Source organism: Caretta caretta, chromosome 1 (assembly GCF_965140235.1).
Source record: "Caretta caretta isolate rCarCar2 chromosome 1, rCarCar1.hap1, whole genome shotgun sequence".
In the NCBI taxonomy this organism is placed as follows: domain Eukaryota; kingdom Metazoa; phylum Chordata; order Testudines; family Cheloniidae; genus Caretta; species Caretta caretta.
The window spans coordinates 63,980,612-64,008,147 of NC_134206.1; the positions used below are offsets into that span (position 1 = coordinate 63,980,612).

At 40.5% G+C, this 27,536-nt stretch overlaps 1 protein-coding gene across 1 annotated transcript in view; it reads right to left on the minus strand.

The window, feature by feature from the left end:
* NAA16 (N-alpha-acetyltransferase 16, NatA auxiliary subunit) overlaps positions 1 to 27,536 on the minus strand; it is a 109,041-nt gene that overhangs the window by 57,748 nt on the left and 23,757 nt on the right. Inside the window, exons 3-9 of the mRNA XM_048851339.2 lie at positions 22,600 to 22,704; positions 20,065 to 20,222; positions 17,134 to 17,268; positions 15,094 to 15,247; positions 11,931 to 12,050; positions 9,322 to 9,417; positions 606 to 712 (exon numbers count right to left, since the gene is read on the minus strand). Of these exons, the coding sequence (XP_048707296.2) occupies positions 606 to 712; positions 9,322 to 9,417; positions 11,931 to 12,050; positions 15,094 to 15,247; positions 17,134 to 17,268; positions 20,065 to 20,222; positions 22,600 to 22,704 (875 nt within the window). The remainder of the gene's footprint in view (positions 1 to 605; positions 713 to 9,321; positions 9,418 to 11,930; positions 12,051 to 15,093; positions 15,248 to 17,133; positions 17,269 to 20,064; positions 20,223 to 22,599; positions 22,705 to 27,536) is intronic.

The window sequence follows — 27,536 nt, forward strand, 5'->3', positions numbered from 1 at the left end:
TATTGAATACATTTTGTGTATTTAGCAACACACACACACACACACCTGATGCTTTAAAACCAATAATTAAATCTAGAAAAGCAGATTTAGTACAAAACAAAACATACCTTGAGATTTTAGACCTGCTCAAATGTAGTACTACACAAACTTTAGACTGAGACTGACATATGGAACAAATATCTCTGTAATATATAATACTGTATTATCACAATTCAGAAACACTACCCGTTGTCTATTTTATAATAAAGATTTCTAGCGATATCATAAACCACAAATTGAATCAACCCTGACACATTTTCATCCCAGGACAAAGAATACAGTTTAGTAGATTAGTCTTCATTTATTCTTGACTTGTCAAACTTCTGTACATATCTGTATCTGATTCTGACAATGTCAAAGTCATCAAATTTAATACAGATATGTACATATTACTATGTGATGAGTAACCACCTAGTAATTCTGCAGTGAAAGCAGTACACTAACTACTAAGTAGGAGATTGTTGAATAACAGTCATTTGTAAATTCCAGAGGAATCTATATAATACACTTACAAATTAAATTAGTACAGCAGATTATATGAAAACTGAATAAATACTAAAATTTACCTTTTCTGTATTGTAATATAAAGATTTCAAAGTGGTAAACAAGGGTGGGCAGCCTTTACTGAAGTTAACCCTCAGGAACTTATCCATTAGTTCTCTAAATGTTTCACCTAGAAACAAAAGTGTATTTGGTTATATTTTAATGTTTGTGAGTGCTGTATACTGATCAGTGCTTATATTTATACAACTATGGATTATCACCAATAACAAAGAGAAAAGTGGTCTAATGCTTTGATTTCTTTCCTGTTAAAAAAGAAAAACAGAAGATTCACATCTTTCCCCCATAAATAAATGTTTATGTTTGGGGAAACTAACATGTGACCATGACTTTCTACACTAAAATCAGTTTTAGAATTTGAAACTGATTGGGAGACTTGGTTTCATAAGGCAGAGTCCCCACATCTTTAACAAAATATTGTAGGAGGAGGTTACTGAAATACTTAATTATCTGAATGTATTTGTGGGCACAACCACAGTACTTGTTGTGCTATGATATCGTTCTATTAGCAGAGACAAGATTTCTGGGAGAGACTTAAGAAAGGAAAGTAACTAATAAGCAAATCAACCTTTATAACACTGATGTCTGAAAGCATCTTAGGTTAATACTTCCATGAATTCTGATGAGTCAACTGGACAGACACGTGATACAGATATAAGAATACTTTCCATATGCTCAGTAGGGTTGTATAAATATTTAATAGCTACCAAGCTTAGAGTATTTACAAACTGAAATACTTTTGACAGACCAAGAAAAACAGAAATTAGAGTAACTAAAATACCTTGTTTGTTACGAAAAGGCATGGAAAGGTAACCCAGTGAGACACTCTGCATGGCTCTCATTTAAGTGTGAATTATCTTGCTTTCATTTCAAGTACTGCTCAAGAATGGGGCAACTAGTTTTTATTACCACACCCCTTCCCATGGAAATGAATATATTTGACAATACAGACTTACAGTGTTATAAAGTGTTCCAGAACCAACACATCCACATTGAAAATTATCCCTAGTAATAAAAATAGGCAATAAGGTTTGTCCCTTATTTTCATGTTTTTCTATTTATGGAAATAAAACATTTAATCTGAAGATGGTAAATTGTCAGGTAGCTGCTCAGAAATCAATTTACAAGATGAACTGCTTAAAAATCAAGCAGAACATAAAGGCGACTATGATCCGGAAAAGAATCAGTTGAAGTAAACACCTGGGATTTAAGTGAGGCATGAACAGCATCCTTTAATTTTTGGCTTGATCTGTTGTGAAGCAATGGTAATTTTGAAGTTGCACACCAAAAAAAAAAAAAAAAAAAAAAAAAAGTAGATTTCAGGAGCAAAAGAAAAAAATGGACTAAACTCAGGCTGGCCCATTGCTTCGAGGGATGATCACAGTGTGCTAAACAAGTGAACTGATCTTAAAATGTATTCATCTAAAGATAATTTAAGGAATATGTGCAGTCACTCTTCCAGTTTCCTTCTTTCTTGCATTTCTTTCTTGAAAAAGTTTTGTTAGCATTACAAATATACCTGTTAGTTTCCGTATAATCTAAAGCTTCAAGTTGTGGCTTGCCAAAGAGCATAAACCTAATGCACTCCTTTTTGAGCACACAGTGGGTATGTCTATACAGCAACTGGAGCATATGTGCCAAAGCTAACTTTGACCACTGTTGCTTGATAAAAAATAGCAGTACAGCCACAGTGGCATGGGCTAGCCACCCAAATACAATCCTGGCTGGGACCCTAGGGTAACTAGGCTACGCTGCTATTTTTAGTGAGTTCAATCACTCTAGTTCAGGTATGCCTACCTGTGCTCCCCCAATTGCAGTGTAGATGTACCCTGTGTATCAAGGCCATTCAGAGGCAAGCGAAGAGTGGAGGTGCATTGTTAATGTCCATCTCATTGATGGATTCATTAGTCCTCAGGACAGTGTGAATCACAATTTCAAACACCATTGGGGCTTCCCTGAGCTAATTTTAAGGTAAGTAGGAGAGTGAATATGGTGTATATTTGAGACCAGTAATAGCTCCTCCATGAAGGTGACAGCCACACAGAAGCAGAGTTGAAAAGATTTTGTTTCATATGAGAGAGAGATGCAAATTCATCATCAGGTGACATATCTACATTGGTTTCTAGAATTATAATAGTACTCAACTCTTATAGCTCTTAGAGGGTACATCTATGCTGTGTTTTAAAACCTCCAACAGTGAGTCTCAGAGCCCAGGTCTACAATTTTGGTCTCACACTACTGCATTAAAAACAGCAGTATAGATATTGAAGTTCAGGCTCTGAAGCCTTACTCCCCCCCCTGGGTTTCAAAGCCCTAGTTCAAATGTTTACACTGCTGATTTTCACGCCATAGTGCAAGCCCAAGTCTGTAGACCTGGGCTCTGAGCCTTGCTGCTAAGGGTTTTTACATGCCATCTAGACAAACCCTTACTCTCCAAGGCACTGAACAAACATGAATATTTATGATCCTAATTGATGGTATCAAACCCTTTCCATTTCTGTGAAGATGTCCAAGTTTTCCACCCTGTACTTTTTTATAAGATGGCAATTTTTATTAACTTAAATGCAACATCTCATGGACTTCAATACAGCACAGTAAAAGAAAAAAGTTGTTAACCTGTTCCGTAAGTGTTGTTCAAGATGTGTTGCATATGTCCATTTCACTCTGTGTGGGTGTCCTGTGCATGGCTGTTGAAACTTTCTTCAGTGGTATCTGTGAGAGCGGGTCAAGCAGTGTGCTCTTTGAGCAGGCATAAAGGGCAGATCCACCCCGATGCCTCTCAGTCGATTCTTGCTGGAAACTCCATTGCAGAGGGGTAAGAGGGTGGGTCATGGAAAGAGCATGTGCAACACATCTCAAAGAACTACAGTTGTGGAACAGGTCAGTAACCATTTTTTTCCCCTAGTGATTGCACATGTACATTCCACTCATGTACATTCCACAGTGACTCTCAAGCTATGAAATCAGAAGGTTGGATCAGAGTATCTGAACAAAGACTGAGGACAGCTCGCCCAAATCTGGCATTTGAGAGATGGTATAATGGGCTGCAAACGTGAATTGAAGACCTAGTTGCCACTCTACAAATACTTATGACAGGCACTTGACCAAGAATGGCTGAAGACGCCGCTTGCAATCTCGTTGAATGTATTGTCATTCTGTTTAATGGAGTAGCAGTTGGTAAGTCACAGCACAAGTGAATACAGGAAGCTATTTAAGATTAAATCTTTGAGAAGAGACTGGGAGCCCTTTCATTCTGTCCATGACCACCACAAACAGCTGCAAAGACAAGTGGAATTGCCTAGATCTGTCAAGGTAGAAAGCCAACACTCTTCTGACATTTAGATTGTGCAGCTGCTCATCTTCATTTGAGTGATGCTTTGGGAAGAACAAAGGCAAACAAATTGCTTGGTTGATATGGAAGTTATATCATTTGTGAAATAAACTTTGGATAAGGACACGGATAAGCCTTATTATTAAAGGAAATTTTACATGGAGAGCCAAGCATTAATACACGTAGTTCACCTATCCTCCTAGTAGCACTGATGGCCATCAAAAATGCTACCTTCATCAAAAGATGAAGTAAGGAGTAGGCAGCTAGAGGCTCAAAGTGAGGTCCCACAGGCTTTGACAATACCAAGTTACAGTCACATGGGGGGGGGGGGAAACAGGATCTTGTATGTGAGGGTATAACTGCTTCAGGCCTTTCAAAAATCCTATTGACATCTTATTAGAAAATAAGAAGTATCAACCTGAGGGTGGAAAGTTGAGATAGCTGTTAGGTGGACTTTGATAGAGGTAACAGCCACCACTTATTGTTTTAGGTATAAAAGATAGTCCAAGATATGCTGGATCGAAGAATGTGACAGCGAGACTCCAGATTGTTCGGACAAGAGAGAATTGCTTCCACATCATCAAGTAGATAGATCTATATAGATGGCTTCCTACTATTTAAAAGCTCTTTTGAACAAGACAATTCCTGAAGGTCTAGCTATGCAGGATCCAGGCTGCTAAATGAAGAACCTGCAAATTTGGGTGGAATAGCTGACCATGGTCTTGAGAAATTAGGCGTGGGGCCAAAGGAAGCAATGTCAGAGCTTTTACTTACAAGGGGGAGAGGAGAAAACTAGTGCTGCCAAAGCCAAGCTGGGGCTATACGTAGGACTCTAGCATACCCTGTCTGATTTTTAGCAACATTCTGGAAGGAGTGGAATTGGTGGAAAAGCATACAGAAGTTTGCCCATATCAGGGCCTAGGAAAACGTCTGAGGGAACCCTGACTACGCTCTTGAAGGGAACAAAAGTGCTTACACTTCCTGTGGTTCTTATTACAAAGAGGTCTAGCTAGGGAGTCCCCCAAAGCTAAAAAATGCACCTGGCTACATTTGGATGTGGAGACCACTCATGGGGCCTTAAATGATCTGCTTAGGCGGTCTGCAAGCTCATTCTGCACCCCTGGAAAGTAAGAGACTGTGGGGTCAACTGAATTGGCAATACAAAAATCCTAGAGTTAGACTGCCTCATGGCACAGCTAGGATAAGCACGTCCTTCACAGCCAGTTGAGGCAGAACATTGCCATTGTGTTTTCTGTGAGAATGAGCAAGCTTTTCCCATTGATATGGGAGAGAAAGCCTGACACCAGCTGAATAGCTCATTTCCCTGAAATCTGTGTGTTAAAAAAAGTCCTTTTTGGACGGTGTCTTAAGGGAACCCAGATGAGCCCCCCGACCCAGAGCAGACGCATCTATCACTAGTGTCAATGAAGGCGGAGACATTACAAAGGGAATGCCTACATACATGTTTACAAGGTTCATCCAAGAGGGGCTAAAACCTGAGAGGCTACCCTCACCACAAGGCTTAGAGGGTGATGACTTGGAGAGAATATGGAGGTCAGCCAAGACTAGTTCCTGAGGCACAATCTGGAATGTTGGACTATGTACCTGCAAAAGGCCATGTGCCTCAGAAGCCACATGTATTTCCATTCTGTTGTAGTTGGTTGAGCCACAGGATCTAAAATGATGGATTGAATTGGCTGAAATCTTGATCATGGAAGGAAAACTCTGGCTTGAGTCAAGTGAACTGGGGAGAGGATAGATGTGTGTATTGATTAACAGTCCCAGAGCCCTGAAGGTTGACTGCATAAAAGACTGGATAGTATCTGAACTCTGTATCAGCCTCTCACCAGCTAGTTATCCAGTTATGTATACACTTGCACACCCAACTTCTTCATAAATGCACCTAACAATGCTATACATTTTGTAAAAATTCTGGGAGTGGGAGACAGGCCAAAGGATAGCACTGAATTTGTAGGGAGAATGGTTCACCCAGAGCCTTAAATACTTCCCATGGCCCTGATACTGGACAAGTATTTCCATGTGGTGATGTAAGTTGAGAACAGCATACCAATCTCTAGAATTCAGGGAAAGGATAATAGAGGCCAGAAAGACTATGCAAAACTACCTTTTTCAGATATTTGTTGAATTGATGGAGTCTGAAACTTGTCTGAGACCACTCTTTCCTTTCGGAATAAGGAAATAGCAGAAATAAAAGCCAGTTCCTCCGGAATACTGCTGAACTTCTTCTATGACTCCCAACTGAAACAAAGAACACACCTCCTGGAAGAGGACCTCCAGTGACCACTCTCACAAGAAGAGGGACAAGGAAGGAGGGAGGTATAGAAATAAAATGAAGGGTGCACTCCACTTCCACAGTGTTTAGAATCCACTGGTCTGAACTGATTTGGGACCAACCAGCTAGGAAGTGGGACAGCTGACCGCAAACAGAAAGGAGGGGCTGGAATTTTGGACACTGGCCCGACAGCCTCAATTAACCCATCAAAATGATTGTTTAGAGCCCCCAGGGTGCCTCAATGAACTAGGAGCTGTTGCAGTAGATGAAGGGGGTGGTCTGCATCTATAACCCCGACTCTTTTTCCCTAATAGGTCTTGCTGAAATGCAAAAGTAGCATATTGGCGGGACTACTGTGAACAAAAGTGCTTTCTAGTGAGGGCAGGTGTACATATACCCAGCGACTTTAAAAGATTCCAGGGTGACTCAAAACAATGCAGTTTGTCATCTATCTGCATTGAGAACATGTCCTTTAAATGGCAGGCTCTGAATGGTATTCTGGATTTCCTGGGGCAGCCCTAAAGATTACAGCCATGAACACCTGTGTATTGTAAGAGGCCATGGCTCTAGCAGCTGAGTCAGCAGCATCTAAACTGGCCTGGAGTGATGTTCTATCCATCAGCTTTCCTTTGTCTACCAGTGAAAGAAACTCTTGTTTCAGGTCCTCCTGTAACTAGTCCTTAAGCTTTGATATGACTTGAATATCTGAGACTCAGTAACACCTTAACAAAAGCAATTCTAAGTTGTAACCCAGACATAGAATAAATGTTGCTACCAAGCAGGTCAAGTTTTTGAGGTCCTGTGATTTAGGGGTGGCAGCCTGCTGCCCCTAGCGCTCCCTCTCTCCCTCTCAATAGCTATCAAAACAACCAATGACCACCGGAAGGGGATGTGAAAAGCAATACTCAAAGCCTTGTGAAGGAACATACAGTAGTATCAATCCTCATTCTCTCGGATGTCGGAGGAAATTTGTCACAGGTTATTGGTTGAGCTCTAAAATCACCTCATTAATTGGTAAGGCCACTCAAGGGGGCCAGTTGCTGTAAAAATGTCAACAAGACTATGGGACAACTCCTTATCTTCTTTCTCGTAGACATCCAAGGCTGAGGCAACCATTTTCAGAAAGTTCCTGATGAGTCTTGAAGTCATCAGGTGGGGGTGAGGACCTTCCTGAGGATAGTGCCTGACCCAGTGCTGGAGTCAACAGTGCCTCCTTACCCGATGATCTACTCATTCCTGCATCACCCTTCTCAGCGGGCATAAGAGCCAGAAATTATCTTCTTCCAGCCTCTTCCCTAGCAGCCTTATGCTTCCTTGGCACCAGAGATCATTACTGATGCCAGGACTCTGCCAAAACTGGCGAGCACTTGTCACTGAAGCTGAAGAGGTGGTCCCACTCTCTGAGCAGGAAAGCTCCAATGGTAGTCTCAGAGCAGCTTCCATCAAAAGAAACTTCAGTCTAGTATCTATCTTTTTTGGTCGTAGGCCTGAAGTCCTTATAAATTTGACAACAGTCGGATATGCAAGACTCAACTAGGCACTTCAAACAGCTAGAATGCAGGTCACTCACAGACCTCATTTTGGAGCAAAAATAACCAGGGTTGAAGCACAGTAATTGAGGCATTCCTCGGTATCACAAATCGAATACCAAGTAGGGAAACCAAAAAAACAGCAAATCACTAATAGTATGAAAAATGGGTAACTATCTACAAAAAATAAGAGACACCGAGAGAATTTGTTAAAGCAAGACCAACCGATTAGCCATCCTGGGTAGTAAAAAGGAACTGTGGGGGTCACGGGCAGCTCTGCCCTCTATGCCTGCTCACAGGGGCATGAGGCAGAGATCACTTGAGCCACACCAACTGGTACCACTAATGGGAAAAGTTTCTGACAAGCATGCACAGGGTGCACACATACCAAGAATGGAATGCACATGTGCAACCACTGGAAGAACCACTTTTTCGATTATTATTTTTCCAGACTTGAGAACACTTATGTGCCAAGTTTCAGTATAGAGGGTTTTTTAAATTTGTTTAAGTGTAATAAACTCCTCAAAATAAAGCACTTATAACAAACTCATTAAAAAAGTTAACTATAGCATTGCTGAATATGATTCTACAATTAAACTTCCTACTGGAAAATGCTGCAAACCTAGTTTTGAGCTATAGATAACCTGGCAAGGTACAGCATGGTAATAGTAGTTAAAATTTTAACTTAATCTCTAATGTAAAGACAAAACACTGCACTACATTGTAGCATAAAATTCTTTGAGGTAGGCTGGGAGCTTTCTTGGGAAAGCCACCATCACTACTGTTAACTTGCAGTTGTGAACAAAATCAGGCCCACTTCACAGCTGAATGATATATACATTTATCAGCATTTGTTCCAGCTTATAAAATACAGGGAGATATGAGGGCAGGGCGTGGGACACCCAAAGAAAAGTAAAAATATTAAAAAAAAAAAATCAAGCTTCTAACCCAGACGGTGCAGTTGCTGACAACTAGGTTCCAGGCCAATGAAACAGTACAGAGAAAACTTTACTGTAATTTTCTGTGCAATACATGAACTGTAAGTAGAGCTTGCAATTTCTTCGCCTGCTAGCTTTTCGGCAAACTTCTTCTAACAGTCAAGAATATAAAGTCAGTCTTAGGGGACTTCTCCTCTAAGAGGCTAGAGAGGAATGTTATCAAAGTGTATAAACAATTAAAGAAACAAAAAGCTGAAACTTATTATTCCCTTAACACAATAGCGTACCACACTTCATACTCTTATCTGGGGACATCACCTAGCACACAGCACAGGAACAAAGGCATTTTTATATACATCTTGCTATTCTTACAATATATACACAGCTATCCACATCAGTAAAGGCAAAATATTAGCATGAAGGACCTTTTGCTATCAGCCTTTGTAGTGTACTACTGACATTTTTCTCCATACCTACAGAGATGCATAGTCTTCAAGAGTTGAAACCAAGCTTTATGCACCTTTATAAATATAAATGGATGTTCAAAATATAGGACAAAATTAATTACTGACACCTTAATAAAAAGAACAAAAATTAATAGCAATATGGAACAGATATGCAGTTTATTACCTGGAACAAAGTTTAAAGGTAATCTTCTAGGTGAAACTGCTCTGGGATGTCTTTTACTAACTTCTTCATAAATCTGAAGCCTCTCTTCTAAAGTGCCTATTATCAGTAAATATAGGAGATGTAAGAAACACTGGAGAGAAAAATCTATTTTTGCATTAAATTCTTATTTTAAAAAAGATATTAAAAGTAAACTATAATTCTAGATTTTAATTAGCTAAACCTACCAGAAGGTACAGATTTAGTTACAACAGTGGAAAAATTTACACGAAATTTTTCATTTATTTAATCATACACACTATGGAAGAAGGTAGTGTGTTGCAATCTTTTGTACATATAATAGACCCTATCTTTTGTTATTAGTTGTTTAAGTAATTAAACAGCAGACAATGTAATTACCTTGTGCCTCCAATCACAGGGAGATTGTGTTTATTTTCTTACAACTACATACTGTACAATCCCATTCACAAAACAGTACTTCAACATTTGCAAATAACGTATGCAAACTGTCTATCAATATGAATCCACTTAGGGCAACTGCTTTAAGAACTACCATTTAATCGTTTAAAAGTATTCTAAAAATATACAAACGAGCCTTTTATTACAAAAGTTACAGCAATGAAAGTAACCTAATACTAACTATACATGTACTTAGCAGCAGGACTGTCAATACATCAAGTTTAAGAAGTTTTCTTTTCTTTAGACCTCCTTCCCACTCCTCCCCTTTCCCCCATAATATGCTTTGGAGCTCCAATGTGGTCAGAACTTTAAAACAAACTGATCTATTGGTTTTGAAATGCTATTTTCAGATTCATAAGTGAATTTAGTGGAAAAGTCAAATTGCTTGGTGAAATTATTTAATTCTGAAAGTTAAGATCAAGGATATAGCATGAAAAATGCTTAGTAGTTATACTCTCACATTTGTTTCATATGTAAAAAGCCTCACGTCATTGAGATCTGATGGTGGTGGTGGGAAATATTTATATATGTACACAAACACACACGTACACGTATGTTACCCACTGGCTCCAGGGTATACATAATTCTAAGAGTCATAAATTAAAATATTAAAATTGGAACTAAAGCATATAAAAACCCTATATGAAGTCACAGGTTGGAGCTCCAGAACTTACCATGGGGGAGGAAATAGTCCTAAGACCACCTAAAAAAAATAAAGTAGATTATGTTTAATAATTAGTACAGTTTAAATCAAATAGGATTTTTATGTGAAATGTACATTACATATACACAATTGTTCTTTATTAATAATTATAAATGTGGGTTTCCAAACGTTTCAGATAGAAACCGAATAGAGTCAACCCCTTGACTAGTTTAATTGCTTAGATCAGTGATTCTCAACCTGCAGCTCACAGGCCACTTGTGGCCCAATCAGTACACAGCTGCGGCACATGTGACTTCCTCAGGGCCATACAGGTAGTATATATATTGTGTGGATGTGGCCCACATAACACAGAGCACTGCATGTGTGACCCACAATAGTAAATTGGTTTAGGCAATATCAACTACTGTACCAGTTCCATGGATACAATGTAACAAATACCCAGCAGATAACCCTAGTCTATAAATATGTTTGAACAACTTATTTATAGACTTTTACTCAACCTCAAGTCATATTTGCAGAGCGTTTAACAGTTTGACACCTTTTTGGTGTCAACTATTTCCTTAAACATGGGAAATTCTAAATTGCATTAAAAACATACGACTACTACGACAACATCATCTATGAGTAATATTCTTGTGGTTTTATACTATCCGAATTAATTGAATAAAAAAAACCACCCTTCTGCTTTCTATTAAACTGTGGAACATTGGGGTTTTCTTTTTTTGTTTTTTTTGTTTTTTTTTTTTTTACAGTTGTTGAAGAATAACTGAGAAAACAGTTTTTAAATTAATGTTTTAAGATAAAGGTTTGGAAAGTTAAGATTCCATTTCTTGGTCATAGGTATCTGCTGTTCCAGTATTGTATGCCTCAAAAACTATTAGTTATTTTTTTCTGGAAGACCAAAATAACTGTACCAGGAGTGAGCTTTAACTTTTAGGAAATCCTCAATTATTTATCTTTTCTTCTCTTCCACAGGAAAGCTAGTCCCTGCTAAAATGATATGCCTTTAGAGGGTCCTATCCAAGAGAAATTAAAGCAATATATTTAATCTGCCTTTGAGTTTAACAAAAAGACACTGTTCCTTTTTAAAGAGCTATTATCCCATGAAATCTGAAATTGACAGCTTTATGAAAACGGCAATCCTGTAATTTGATCCAAACAAATTACTGTGCAAGTCAGCCAGTGATGACGACTCCCTTTACAAAGAGGGTGTGCAGGGGAAGAGCTCTCCTTGGGCTAGCAAGCATGAAACAAACGGTCCGCTTTAACTCTGACCTTTAAAGAAAGAGTCAGTGTTGGTACTACATGCACAGATGTTTCAATTAATTTTTAAATGAGTAAATCTGACTACAAATTGCTCAAGTTCAGAAGATACACAAATATTTTTCAGCTGAATTGGGATGTTCCAATTTCATATTGTAACATTCTATCAGACACCAACTGTTTAAATAGAAAGGAGGAAATTAAAGTACATCACTGCATTACTTACTAGGTTGTATGGCCTTTTCCAAGCCTTCATAATAATACCAGTTTTCTGCATTCCGATCAATTAATTCTTTGTATATTTCACCAGCTTCTTTTAGTCTTCCCAGCTTCAACAACATTTCTCCTAAAACAATGCAGTTAAACATCAATATGGACTTAAATGAAAGTATATTTATGGCTTGAGGCCAAATTTTCAAAATTGGGTACTTAAAACTAGTTCCATAAGGCATATTTAAGCATCTAACAAAAATAAAAGTGGCTGATTTTCAGAGGTGTTTTCCAACCCACAAATCCCATTGAATGACTACCTCACAGTGACTTCCAATGGGATTTGTGAACATTCAGCAATTCTGAAAAATAAGGTTGTTTAGATGCCTTTTTTTTTGGAAGGGGGGGGCGACTTTATGACACCAACTTATCCAGGTATGAAAAAATGACAAGAGTTAGTGGATTTGTATTAGCTAGCCAAAGGAGGCATTTCAAATTCAATGCAAGCAACACTGATGAAACATTAAGTTTACAATTTTACTGGCCCATACTCAGAAAATTTAGAGTTAAAGTTCTCACAGAAACCTCAACTCTACTTCTTTTTGTATGTACCTTGCAATGGGATTTTATATCAGTATTCCTGCCAATGTTGTCCACTCTTTCTTTCAAGAAGGTTAAGGGGCTACAATCAAACACTTTGGGGTAGATTATCTGCCCCATTCCACGGCTCAAGTGGCAAACATGGAGTGAAAACCACCCACAAAATCCTCTGCTTGCTCCCTACACATTCTTCCCCATAGTTCCTGGTGCAGGGGACATTTCAGGGGAAGGGAGGAGAAGTGTGTGCTACACAGTGGCTATCTCCAGCTTATGGATGGTCTCTAAGGAGCTGTTGCCAGCTGGCACAAGCTAGAGAAGCCACCTTAGGTATTGGTAAAGGGCTCAATTTTTGTAGGTACTCCCCTTGACAGGCACAGCCACTCAAGCTCCTACCTTGCTGTTCTTAGGTTTCCCATATCCAGTAGGGAAACAGGCAACAGAACAGTCATGCCAGGCCAACCTGATTGCCTTCTATGATGAAATAACTGGCTCTGTGGATATGAGGAAAGCAGTGGATGTGATCTATCTTGACTTTAGGAAAGCTTTTGATACAGTCTCCCACAGTATTCTTGCCAGCAAGTTAAAAAAGTATGGACTGGATGAACCGACTGTAAGGTGGATAGAGAGCTGGCTAGACTGTCGGGCTCAGTGGGTAGCGATCAACAGCTCTATGTCTAGTTAGCAGCCGGTATCAAGCGGAGTGCCCCATGGGTCAGTCCTGGGGCTGGTTTTGTTCAACATCTCTATTAATGATCTGGAGGATGGGATTACACCCTCAGCAAGTTCACAGATGACGCTAAGCTGTGGGGAGAGGTAGATACACTGGAGGATAGGGATAGGGTCCATAGTGACCCAGACAAATTGGAGGATTGGGTCAAAAGAAATCTGATGAGGTTTAACAAGGACAGGTGCAGAGTCTTGCACTTAGGAAAGAAGAATCCCATGCACTGCTACAGGCTGGGGACCGACTGGCTAAGTAGCACTTCTGCAGAAAAGGACCTGGAGATTACAGTGGACGAGAAGCTTGATATGAATCAGCAGTGTGCCCTTGTTGCCAAGAAGGCCAATAGCATATTGGGCTGTATTAGTAGGAACATTGCCAGCAGATCAAGAGAAGCGATTATTCCCCTCTATTTGACACTGGTGAGGCCACACCTGGAATACTGCATCCAGTTTTGGGCTCCCCACTACAGAAGGGATGTAGACAAATTGCAGAGAGTCCAGCGGAGGGCAACAAAAATGATTAGGGGGCTGGGGCACATGCCTTACGAGGAGAGGCTGAGGGAACTGGGTTTATTTAGTCTACAGAAGAGAAGAGTGAGGAGGGAGATGACAGCAGCCTTCAACTACCTGAAGGGGGGTTCCAAAGAGGATGGAGCTAGGCTGTTCTCAGTGGTGGCAGATGACAGAACAAGAAGCAATGGTCTCAAGTTGCAGTGTGGGAGGTCTAAGTTGGATATTAGGAAACACTATTTCACTAGGAGGGTGGTGAAGCACTGGAATGGGTTACCTAGTGGAATCTCCATCCTTAGAGGTTTTTAAGGCCTGGCTTGAGAAAGCCTTGGCTGGGATGACTTAGTTGGTGTTGGTCCTGCTTTGAGCAGGGGATTGGACTAGATGACCTCCTGAAGTCTCTTCCAACCCTAATATTCTGAGATTCTATAGCAATCAGGACAACTCTTTCCTCCCTCCCAGCGAGGCAGCAGGTGGCCACTGGGGTTGCTGCAAAGCAGCTGCAGCATGCTCAGAGTGCTCCTAACTCATATCAGTAACAACACAGTGGATTCAAACACTTCAATTTAAACTGTGCAGGACGTAGCTCAGGGAATATATTTTCAAGGGAATTTGGACACAACTAATATAGGCAATTTGATAAACGTCTTGCAAAATAGTTTATAAAAATTTATAAGTGACACAGAATTATACTTATGGTTTACACTAATTGCAATAAGCTGGTCGATACAGGCACATTGCCCTAAGAGAGAGTCCCAGCACAAAGGTCAATTAAGGAATATATGAAATCTGTTTGTGTCACAAAGTTGCACATATTCAGAACCTCAGCAGTCCAAGTTTTTATAAAACCCTAATGCATCAATTTTAACCGAATACATATTTTTTTCAAAAACTGTATGATAATACAAAAAGGCATTGACGCATTTAAAAAGAAACCACAACCTGATGCTCCAAGCAGAAAACTAACATTTCTTACACACAGGGCATTACATTTCTTAACTTGCAGAGCTAAGTAAAGATGAGTGGGTTACTAGTTTTGACCTACTGTACACAGACTACTCGTAAGTCTTTGAGATATACTCTGTATCTGTGAATGGCCCTCTAATAATAAGGAATGCTATTTCATTCCAAATTTATTTCCATTCCATATCAAAGTAATGTCACCCCACCAACACTCCACTTTGTCAAAGAAACTTAAAATACCAAATTATAGATTTGATATTAATAAATTTATCTATACAACAATTTAAAGTCTCCATATAACCCTCATTTTATATGATATGGTTAAAAGCCAGCAGATACTTCTAGTTTGGGTAAAGGTGAGTACAAAGAGAAAAAAAAATTACCTTTGATTTCTTCTACAACAAGCTTGTCACATATTTGCTTCTCATATGTTTCTATATGTTCTAAAGACTCTTGAAATAGATCTGCCTCTCTCATCACTTGGTTCTGATATAGGATCAGTTCACTATATTCATAATCTATTTTATTAGGAGGAATCTGTAAAAGACAGGTTAATTAGCATGCATCTTACCACTTGTAACTAGGCTGTGTGCAATTGTACACAAGGCATTTTAAGACTCAGTCAGCAGGGACACTGAAATGTAGACCTCACGATGTAAAAGTCTCAAATATTTAGTTAAGAAGAAATCAACTGAAGCTGGTCACTGGATGCCTATTACTATACAGGAGGTAGTGTATAGGTAGGGCCCTACCAAATTCATGGCCATGAAAAATGTGTCACTGACCATGAAATCTGGTCTCCCCTGTGAAATCTGGTCTTTTGTCTACTTTTACCCTATACTATACAGATCTCTTAGGGGAGACCAGCGTTTCTCAAACTGGGGGTCCCGACCCAAAAGAGGGTTGTGGTGGGGGTTTTTTTTTTTTTTGCAAGGTTATTGTAGGGGGGTTGTGGTATTGCCACGTCCCAGAGAGCAGCAGTAGCTTCTGGCCAGGCACCCAGCTCTAAAGGCAGTGCCCTGCAAGCAGCAGCAGAGCAGAAGTAAGGGTGACAACACCATACCCTACCACCCTAACTGTGAAGGCAGAAGTAAGATCAGGACCCCTACAGTTACAACCCCATGAAATTTCTGTTATAAATATCTGAAATAATGAAATTTACAATTTTTTAAATCCTATGACTGAAATTGACCGAAATGGACCATGAATTTGGTAGGGCCCTATGTAGGCCATCAATTTGGTAGGCCCCTACACTTAAAAACAAAACAAAAAACCCACACCTTCTCCTCTCTCCCCACCATTCCTTGCTCTGGAAATTCTCAGACAGGCTATCCCCTTTAGATCCACTACCAACTGAACTGCAGAACACATGGAAACTTTACTATAGCTACAGTGAAACAGTCACCCACCCACAGGAGCAGCAGCCCTTGCCAAGTCAGAGAAATTCCCTTCCAGTAAGAACGTTCAAGTCGGACCCCTTTCATGCTGGGAGATCACAATGATCTTAAACTATGTACCCAAACCTTATTAGCTACTAGTGAAATGCAAGAACCTTAAAGGTGGAACACAGCAACTACTGAAAATTGTTCAGTAAAGCTATACAACCTTTTAAGGCAGGAAGAAAAATATTGTCTTCAGTTCAAACTGCAGGGGGAACTAAAAGGCAAACATAGAAATCAGAAAAGTAGGACTGGAAGGGACCTCAGTAAGTCAGCTAGTCCACTCCCATGCCTCGAGGCAGGACTAAGTAGACCATCTCTGACAGATTTGTCTAAGCTGCTCTTAAAAATCTCCAATGACTCAGAGTCCATAAGCTCCACAGGTAATTTGTTCCAGTGCTTTACTACCCTTACAATTAGGAAGGTTTTTCCTAATGTCTAACCTAAAACTCCCTTGCTGCAATTTAACCCATTACTTCTTGACCTGTCCTCAGTGGTTAAGGAGAACAATTTATCACCTTCCTCTTTATAACAACCTCTTATGTACTTGAAAACTGTCATCACATTACACACACACACAGTCTTTTCTTCTCCTGACTCAACAAACTCAGATTTTTTCAATCTTTCCTTGTAGGTCATGTTTCATGTGTTTTGGAAATGCTGAACAGCTAGTGTGACTTTTTTTCTGTATTGTAATTTAAATACATTACCAAAACAATTGAAAGTGGGGTGATTATATTGCATTATTTTGATAAATAAAATATACAGAAATCAATTTTTTGACGCAGAATTCCCCCAAGAGTAAAAGGTCCATAGATTAGCAGCCACAGATGGTATTATCTACTGAAATAGGTCCCAAGACGCTAAGTGAAAAACAAACCTGTACAAACAATAGCCATTTCCTCCTTCAATATTTGTAGTTATTCAAATTCTGCTTATCTAAGGAGAATTATTCATTATTATGAAACAGTATATATGTCTTACCTGTTGAGTTTTTCTAAACTCTTCCAGTAGTTTTAAGGCCATATCATAATCTTTTAACAAATGATATGCAATAGCATATCCAATCCATGAAGCCCGTTGTGTTGGACGCAGCTGAAGTAGCTGATACCTTGTCTCCTTTAATAAAAAGGAAAGTTCCTTCAATGAAGATGTTCTAAAATATCTCACTGAATCACAACTGTGATACACTACTAGTAGTATTTTAATCTTGAATATTACTGGAAGCTGGACATTCTTAAAAAGCAAGACGCAATTCTAACAAAGTAAATGATAAACAGTACTACATTTGAGTTACAGGAAAGTGGGATTTACACTAACTGTAGTATTCCTGACATAAAGCCTAAAATCTATTTTAAAATCAAGATAAAAGTTTCAAAAGCATTTAAGTGACTTAGTCTAATTGATTTTAATTATACTTAGGTGCCTAACTGCTTAAGTTGCTTCTGAAAATAAGACAGGCTCCTAAGTCACATAGGCACTTCGGAACATTTTACCCAGCCTCTGCATGCTGAAGAAGAATTTGGATTTTTACAGTCAAGGAACATAAAATAAGTTTCCCTTTGAGCAAAACAGACTCATGAGCATGGGAACTACCAGGTTCTCACATTCATGTCTTAACCTCTCATTAATTTCCAAAAGAAATACGGCTGGAGGGAGTCTGAAATCCTGCGGAATTATTCCTAGAAGTGTTTGAAGTCATATTCAGTAGTAGTAGGTTGTGGCATGACAGCCATATTCGGGGAAGAAGAGGAGAAATAATAGTGTTGGTGAAACTTCTTCCTCCTCACCTCATTCGGAGAGAGGCTCGATCTCTGGTGGGCAAGAGATTGATGGAGAAGGCAAAGATGTAGGTCTCCAACTTTGCTGCATGACAAGCTTCCTCAATTATGTCGTGTACATGGCCCAGGGATCCCAATATAGCCAATGTGGGGGAAGCAGAACATAGAGTTGCATCCATGCTGGTCCATACCAGGGTTGTGTCCGGGTGTGGATTACACATACTGAGGATATGTAGATGAAGTAGATTGCATGGGTTTCAAACAAGAGGGCACGATGGAGCCCCACTCCTCATCTTCCTCCTTGTCACTGGGGAAGGGAGGCAACATCCTCGGAGGAGAAAGGGAAGAACATCATGAGTCCAGAGAGGAGGGTGGAAGTTGGGTGAGGTTGTGGCTGAGCAGAGGTGACTCAGGCATGTCGTATACCAGTAGGTCTTTAGAATGTCTGGATTCCTGTGGTGGAGAAAGGAGCATCATCAGTACTGGAGCAGGACTCAGTGCCGAGGGACACATGCAGGAGTAATCAGAAAGTGGAGCTGAAAACTTGATGGGTGCCAATGATCTTGTCGGTCTGTAGCTCCCGAAGTCCGTCTGTCTTGGTCTCTAGAACCAAGAGAGAGTGCAGAGGGCTGTAGGTCTGCCTGGTTAAGGTCCTTAGACAGATGTTTCGTGCTGGTATCAGAGGTACTTGGATGGTCCCCGGAGCTATGTCCCCTGTCAGAGGATGTTGAGGCAACTGACCTCACAAGGGATGGGGGAGGAGGGGGAAAGGAAGGAGGGCAGGCTGTGCCTCAGAATATGGGGAGGGAGCCAGTTTCTTCTCATCAGAGTGAGAGAGGGACAACTTTCTCTTATGGGACTGCAGTGATCGGCAGATGACCTGGCCAAGGGTGAAAGCTGCACGGGGGAAGAGTCCAGGCCTGGGTCTGATGCTGGATGCACTGATTTCTCCATGAGGAGAAGTCACAACCAAATGTCATGGTCTTTTCTGGCCCTAGCAGTCAAGCCATGGCAGTGAGAACACTTTTGTGGGACATGTCCCTCTCACAGACAGCGAATACACTGCAGTGGCTCTGCTGCAGATTCCGTCCCAGATCAAAGGCAGTAGAGAAGGAACTGGGGGGCAGTCGTACTGCACAGTGCTACATATATGCCCCGCTCCCAGCGTGAGAAGGGGGAAATGCACATGTTCAGACCGGTGGGCACTGCTGATTAAGATCTCCGATCCCAGGAGCAGAGGGCGCTGCTGCATGACAGTGGAGCACCCATAGGGACATCACTCAAAGAAGAAGAACTGTCAATTTTTCTGAAATAAAATTAGAGTTTTCATTTTCATACCTCCCCATTTCTTCCTTTGGTCTTCTTACCACCTAGTTCCACTCTTTCCTCTGGCAATTTTTATAATGAGACAAAGTGAGGTCCTGGTATTAAAGATCAATACCGAATAGTCTCTTCCATGCTCACGCTATATGCAGATGAGGAGGAAACATAGCAGCATCTGCCTTTAACATACAGTGCTTCCTAATATATCTTGCAGCCAGTGCTAGTGCTGAATGAAGGTTTCAGAAGACATGGGATTAGCCCTTGGAAAGTTAAGGACAGCATTAGTACTTGAAAATGGGCTCTTCTGAACAGAAAAGCAAACAGCCCTAAATCCTTCCTCTGCCCAGGATGGATTCAAAGGCTGAGTGGCTACTGGCCATCTTAAAAAAAAGTTTCCCAATAATCCTCAAAGACATTAAAAACAGGTGTAATGTGGAGGGTGAGAAGGTAGGCATCATCCATAAATTGAGGTAAGCAGTTCATGTTCTTATCAGGCTTTGAAAATGTAAGGTGTGAAATGGGTGCACAGTATTAAGAAAAAACAAATATACACGAGTGAATTGGTGAACATTAGTTTAGAGTATGTTTGGCAATTGAGAAGCACAGATGGCTCTGTGGATCAGCTAATACAGAGTAACAGTAGCATGGCTGGCATCCTCTCAATACACCAAGTGCACCACTGCTGTAGTTCACTGCTCAGTCTTTCCTAGACAGCAGCTCAAATAACTTGCTACTTTTGAGTTAAACTTACCAGATACAAAAACTAAAAATCAGTAGTTTTAAAACATACAAATTTAAATAAAATACTTACCCTGTATCCTTCTAGATCTCGCATTTGGATCTGCAACAATGAAAGATCTCTTAGGATCTGTAGATTGTCTTTATCTAATTTGAGAGCATTTCGATAACATTTAATGGCTTCATCATATTTCTTATCAGAACGCTGCAAGAGTCCGTACACATGCCAACCTAATACAAGTTAAGGAAAGTGACAGACATTCACATTTTTCTGGAGGTAATTACATTGTCTATGTATTTTACTGACCAAAAAACTAGATCTCTCTCTCTGAGAATCTTCCATGCTATTTAAGTATAATTACTCTTCTCAATCTTTATGCTATACACTTTCTTGTCCTCCTTTACTGCCAGCAGGCTTATTTAGTGTGTATTTACAACCGTCATTGAATTGCTGAGGATCGGCAAGCCACTGTCCTGTACTTCTGAAGGAGGGCTACAGGTCAGGAGATTTTTTCTTAACTCCAAGAAAACTGCAGTAAATTACACTGTAACAGTCTAAGAGCCAAATAATCTAAAGTTAACAGTTTTACTAAAAATAAGAGATAGTCATATCAAATCAAAATTTAATATAAAATATTTAACCAGTCTGGCAACTGCTGTGTTAAATAAGGGAGAGTATAGTTCATTCGACGAAGAAATCTTCCAGTATGTGTGCATCTCCAACTGACCAAGTTTGACTGTCAGCACTGTAATACCTTAGGTTTCTTCTAGCTTCGAGACATTGGTGATCTTGAGTGAGGACTTCTATTTTTCTCCTTTAAGAGCCCCTTCCTCTTTTACCCTGTGAAAGTCTTTGAACTCAAGGCATGATACTATGAAATAATCTAAAAAAAATCCAAATATTACATCTGGTGTGGTCACTTCAGTCATTAACTTCACAATTCTAGCAAATAAAGGAACGACCTTGTCAAACTGGTTTGATTCTTTAAAACTCTCAAGTTGACATTGCTAATTGATACAGCAGCCTCTAGATTAGTAATTCTCAACTATTTTGGTCTGCAACTCAAAAATTGCTCAAAAGTTATCCCATGAACATCATATCCCACAATCCTTTGTGGGTTCCAAGTATTGTGGGATTGAGGTCGCAGTACCTTTATTTAACCATTTTGTTGACTGCAAAAGGTGGCACAAATAGCTTGTGGAGTAGGACAGACTACTGCCTGTGAAGGGGTAGGAGTTCTCTGAAAATTTTGGCTAATTTTCTTTGAGTGGGAAGCAACTGCTCCCCCCCAAAAAGAGTTAGCTCATCGCACAAAACAAAAGAAAGATTGAAAAATGCCTTAAAATGGTAGAATACAACTAAGTGTAAAAAATAAATACCCTGTACAAAGCCGAGATAGAGCACTGAACAAATCTAAATAAATGCAGAAGCTCTAACAAGTTAGAGCTTGTCCACACAGAGACTTAGGCCTGGGCTACACCGGGGCAGGGTTCGAACTAAGATACGCAACTGCAGCTATGCTATTCGCGTTGCTGACGTCGAAGTATCTTAGTTAGACTTACCTGGTCTTCCCCACAGCGGCGAGTCAACCGCGGCAGCTCCCCCATCAACTCCACTTACTTCTCCTGCCGAGGTAGAGTACAGGTGTCGATTTGGGGATCTATTTATCGCATGTAGATGAGATGCAATAAATCGATCCCCAACAGATCTATCACTACCTGCTGATCCAGCTGGTAGTGAAGACATACCCTCAGAATATGTCAAGCTAGAGTGTGAATGTACAGCTCACTAAGAAGTAACTTGCAAGGCCCTAAAAGTTCTACTCTGTACATGAAAACGCACTACAGAACTTTTACTGCACATCACGCTAACACACCGTACAGTCACATCCCAGCTTACCATGCACTACATCTGTGTGGACAAGCTCTAAAACAGAAGCTAGAGCTTTAAGAATATCAGCTATGTCAGTTAAAAAGATATTGCTCACCATGAAGGAAGTTGTCTCCCAAGGTTTCATTGTTACATGCGTCCATCTAGTCAAATTCTAACCAGCATTACTTTACAGTACGATCTACTTTTGCTGCAGCATTGAAAAATTGATCAAATCTGGATTTCTTGTACTGTACAAGCAAATGACACTGATGATTTTATATGCACAACTTCCAATTTGCAGCAAACATTTAACAATGAAATACCCACAATAAAGTGGGAGAAGGCATCCAAATGGGGGGGAAAAAACACTTTAAAAAACCCTTGTTTTTATTTTAGTCAGCAAAGAATTTTATTTGTTTTTAACGAAGAGTAGGACTGCTTTGCAGTGTCTTGCATCTACCTGAATCAGAATTTTTCCCATCAAATTCTCTCCCTTTTCATAATGCAGGTACCTTGCACACATGGCAAATTTTTACAGGAGAAGCATTTCCTACTACTTTTCCTTTCACAATATAAAATAAGGTCTGTTTTAAAGAAATCCAAAGAATATACTAAAAGGTCACTTTATGGACTTCAGATTTTTTTTAATTGGACCTCTGATACATAAGAGCTATTTGTGCAAAATAAAGACAATCAGTATAAAAAAAGGTCAAATTATACCATTAGAAAGGATACAGACATGACTCTTTACATCATTACGAAGTCCTTTACGAACAAATTCGTATGCTTCTTCTTTCTTCCCTAAACTGTTCAAGGTCAGTCCTTTCATAGCCAAGGTCTCTGTAGAAAACATTTTGTACTTGTGAATGTGAGAAATCAAAATGTACACCTACCATTTATGGTGACTGTAACGGACTATACTCTGTACTCACAGCCTACACAGTAGTCTAATAATCTTTATAAAAAGTATGCCTTCTAAGGCATCATCTGAAAATTCATAATTTGCTGGTCAATGCTGTCCTGATAAAATATATGTAGCAATGCTGTATGTGAAGTTATAAGATTCCAATGTACGGTGTTATAGTAGAACCTCAGTTATGAACATCTCGGGAATGGAGATGGTTCATAGCTCTGAAATGTTCGTAACTCTGAACAAAACATTATGATTGTTCTTTCAAAAGTGTACCTCCAGTTCCAAATGAGGTGTGTGGTTGACTGGTCAGTTCATCACTCTGGTGTTAGTAACTCTTGAGGATCTACTGTATTAACATATGCCAACCTGTGTTGGCAAACAAGTCTGTCCTAAACAAAGGAATGTGCTTTGGTCTGCTTAATTCGCATTTAAGCAGTAAACAGAGTCATTAAGCTAGAAGGGAAAACAAAGGAAGCTCAAATTGTTGAGAGGAACGCAGCACGGAAATATTTCCCCAAATATTTGTCGTCTCCTGGTACCTAACTGGAAATATTTTTCAAAGGGGGAGGATGACTAAAACCATAAAAAGGAGGGACAAGGCCCCACACCACCTCCTCTCTCTCTGGCCATCAATTCACTGCATCTGAAGGGATAAAAGTAGCGACCATTGGACTGGAGAAGGGGCCCTGACCTAAAGAGTTTGGTCAGTAAGACTGCTGGAAGCATATGGTAAGAACTTTGCTTTGAATTAACATATAGTTTAAGTCAGGTGTCAGTAGCATTTTATCTTGTAACCATTATGATCTTTATGCTTCATTACTTATACTCACTTAAAATCCTCTCTTTAGAGATTTTAAGTGAGTATAGTGCAGCGGAAGTAATCAAACATATTTCAAGCTCCTTCTGCCAGTGCTTGCTGTTGGGATTTCCTGTACCCTTTGTTAGAGTTCTCCTGTCTGTCTCTTTGCTGTGGAGCACTATTTTGGGGAGTTGCTGTTCTACTGTTTTATTTAATCCAATGTGTTTAAATTGAAGTGTCTGGGAAACTCCATAGGGGAGGCAAGCTGTGTGCATATTATTTCTATTAAAGAAATGACAGTATATAGCTTGTATACTGCTGCAAAATCCTACTTCAATGCCTCAAGTGGTGCAGCAGTGACCCTGGCTTGTCTGGAATCACCCTGCAGTATAACCAAAGCTGGGGGGGGTGGGGGAGAGCTCCTTCACCATGGCATTGTGAGGCACCCGAGCCTGCAGGCAAGGGTGACATAGCTGCTCATTACTCTGGATTGTCACAGGTGACAAGTGATAAAGATGCAAGATGCTTTGAATTTAATTCAGTAACAAGTTAATCAGTGCACTGAGACTAGTTTAGATCAGGGCAGAGGCTTAATAGTGCTCAGCACTGCATTACAGAAGTGATTTGATTCCTGACCTCATTTTAGATAGCCAATACCAATGCCTCACTAAGATACGCTTTGTATTTTCTATTTGTCCTTCTGCAAGCAAAAATCTGACTTGCTTTCATGCAGTTAAGATTAAGTGACCTGAAGTAATTTTTACAAGAGTTTAAAGTAATATATATATGCTCTAGATAATTAGGGCAAGAAGAATGGTCCTATGATCCAGGAAGTTTTTGGAAAGCATAGGGGACAATTTCCTGGCGCAAGTGCTAGAGGAGCCAACTAGGGGGGGAGCTTTTCTTGACCTGCTGCTCACAAACCGGGAAGAATTAGTGGGGGAAGCAAAAGTGGATGGGAATCTGGGAGGCAGTGACCATGAGTTGGTTGAGTTCAGAATCCTGACACAGGGAAGAAAGGTAAGCAGCAGGATACGGACCCTGGACTTCAGGAAAGCAGACTTCAACTCTCTCAGGGAACGGATGGGTAGGATCCCCTGGGGGACTAACATGAAGGGGAAAGGAGTCCAGGAGAGCTGGCTGTATTTCAATGAATCCCTGTTGAGGTTACAGGGACAAACCATCCCGATGAGTCGAAAGAATAGTAAATATGGCAGGCGACCAGCTTGGCTTAACGGTGAAATCCTTGCGGATCTCAAACATAAAAAAGAAGCTTACAAGAAGTGGAAGGTTGGACATATGACCAGGGAAGAGTATAAAAATATTGCTCGGGCATGTAGGAATGAAATCAGGAGGGCCAAATCGCACGTGGAGCTGCAGCTAGCAAGAGATGTCAAGAGTAACAAGAAGGGTTTCTTCAGGTATGTTGGCAACAAGAAGAAAGCCAAGGAAAGTGTGGGCCCCTTACTGAATGAGGGAGGCAACCTAGTGACAGAGGATGTGGGAAAAGCTAATGTACTCAATGCTTTTTTTGCCTCTGTCTTCACGAACAAGGTCAGCTCCCAGACTGCTGCACTGGGCATCACAGCATGGGGAGTAGATGGCCAGCCCTCTGTGGAGAAAGAGGTGGTTAGGGACTATTTAGAAAGGCTGGATGTGCACAAGTCCATGGGGCCGGATGAGCCGCATCTGAGAGTGCTAAAGGAATTAGCGGCTGTGATTGCAGAGCCATTGGCCATTATCTTTGAAAACTCGTGGCAAACGGGGGAAGTACCAGATGACTGGAAAAAGGCTAATATAGTGCCAATCTTTAAAAAAGGGAAGAAGGAGGATCCTGGGAACTACAGGCCAGTCAGCCTCACCTCAGTCCCCAGAAAAATCATGGAGAAGGTCCTCAAAGAATCAATCCTGAAGCACTTACATGAGAGGAAAGTGATCAGGAACAGTCAGCATAGATTCACCAAGGGAAGGTCATGCCTGACTAATCTAATCGCCTTCTATGATGAGATTACTGGTTCTGTGGATGAAGGGAAAGCAGTGGATGTATTTTTTCTTGACTTTAGCAAAGCTTTTGACACGGTCTCCCACAGTATTCTCGTCAGCAAGTTAAAGAAGTATGGGCTGGATGAATGCACTATAAGGTGGGTAGAAAGTTGGCTAGATTGTCAGGCTCAACGGGTAGTGATCAATGGCTCCATGTCTAGTTGGCAGCCGGTGTCAAATGGAGTGCCCCAGGGGTCGGTCCTGGGGCCAGTTTTGTTCAATATCTTCATAAATGATCTGGAGGATGGTGTGGATTGCACTCTCAGCAAATTTGCGGATGATACTAAACTAGGAGGAGTGGTAGATATGCTGGAGGGCAGGGATAAGATACAGAGGGACCTAGACAAATTGGAGGATTGGGCCAAAAGAAATCTGATGAGGTTCAACAAGGACAAGTGCAGAGTCCTGCACTTAGGACGGAAGAACCCAATGCACAGCTACAGACTAGGGACCGAATGGCTAGGCAGCAGTTCTGCAGAGAAGGACCTAGGGGTGACAGTGGACGAGAAGCTGGATATGAGTCAGCAGTGTGCCCTTGTTGCCAAGAAGGCCAATGGCCTTTTGGGATGTATAAGTAGGGGCATAGCCAGCAGATCGAGGGACGTGATTGTTCCCCTCTATTCGACATTGGTGAGGCCTCATCTGGAGTACTGTGTCCAGTTTTGGGCCCCACACTACAAGAAGGATGTGGATAAATTGGAGAGAGTCCAGCGAAGGGCAACAAAAATGATTAGGGGTCTGGAACACATGACTTATGAGGAGAGGCTGAGGGAACTGGGATTGTTTAGTCTGCAGAAGAGAAGAATGAGGGGGGATTTGATAGCTGCTTTCAACTACCTGAGAGGTGGTTCCAGAGAGGATGGTTCCAGACTATTCTCAGTGGTAGAAGAGGACAGGACAAGGAGTAATGGTCTCAAGTTGCAGTGGGGGAGGTTTAGGTTGGATATTAGGAAAAACTTTTTCACTAGGAGGGTGGTGAAACACTGGAATGCCTTACCTAGGGAGGTGGTGGAATCTCCTTCCTTAGAAGTTTTTAAGGTCAGGCTTGACAAAACCCTGGCTGAGATGATTTAATTGGGGATTGGTCCTGCTTTGTGCAGGGGGTTGGACTAGATGACCTCCTGAGGTCCCTTCCAACCCTGATATTCTATGATTCTAAAGCATGAGATCAGAAGCTGGAAGCAGGGTGGATCTGGATTAAATCAAATTGATTTAATCACTAGTCAGAAAGACTATTTAATCATGGATTTCTACATAAAAGTGCATTCTTGTTGGTTGTTATAACCTTAATATATATTCTTCACACCTCGGAGATAGATGTACCGTTCATAAGCCAATTTTTTTTTTAAAAACAAAACAAATTAAAATAGACTGTCAGCGAGGTCAACATGAGAAACTTAAAATATTGGCTTCTGCAGCTAACACAGTTAACTTCACTTTCATTTTCCTGTTTGTTCATAATCTGGAAAAGGGGAAAAAAAAAAAAAAAAGCTTTTCTGCTTTTTCAGGTCCCAAATGATTTCTCAATTTGGAATGAACTAGTCCCAACGCAGAAAATAAGTCTTTCTGCACCAGCAGAAGAAGCTACTGCTGTAAAAGTGAGATCATCACTTTAACAGTCTCTGAATCTAAGTGCTTAAGTGACTTCCACCAGTTCACTGGTGTGACTTTCTTTAAAACATTGTCAGAAAACATATATTGCTTAAATGGTTCTTATTCCCAAACTGGATCTCTTTTACGGCCTGCTGCCATGATAGGTTCTCTCTTCTAGTGAGAGAATGGTATGGTAGATCTCAAATCAATGAAAGCTACACTCAAAGACCTCAAGACTTCTAGAATATGCTGCTCAAACAGTTTCACTTTTGTTTCTACTGCCTGTCCCTCCCTTCTCACATTTATCTCCAGACTTCTTCTCCT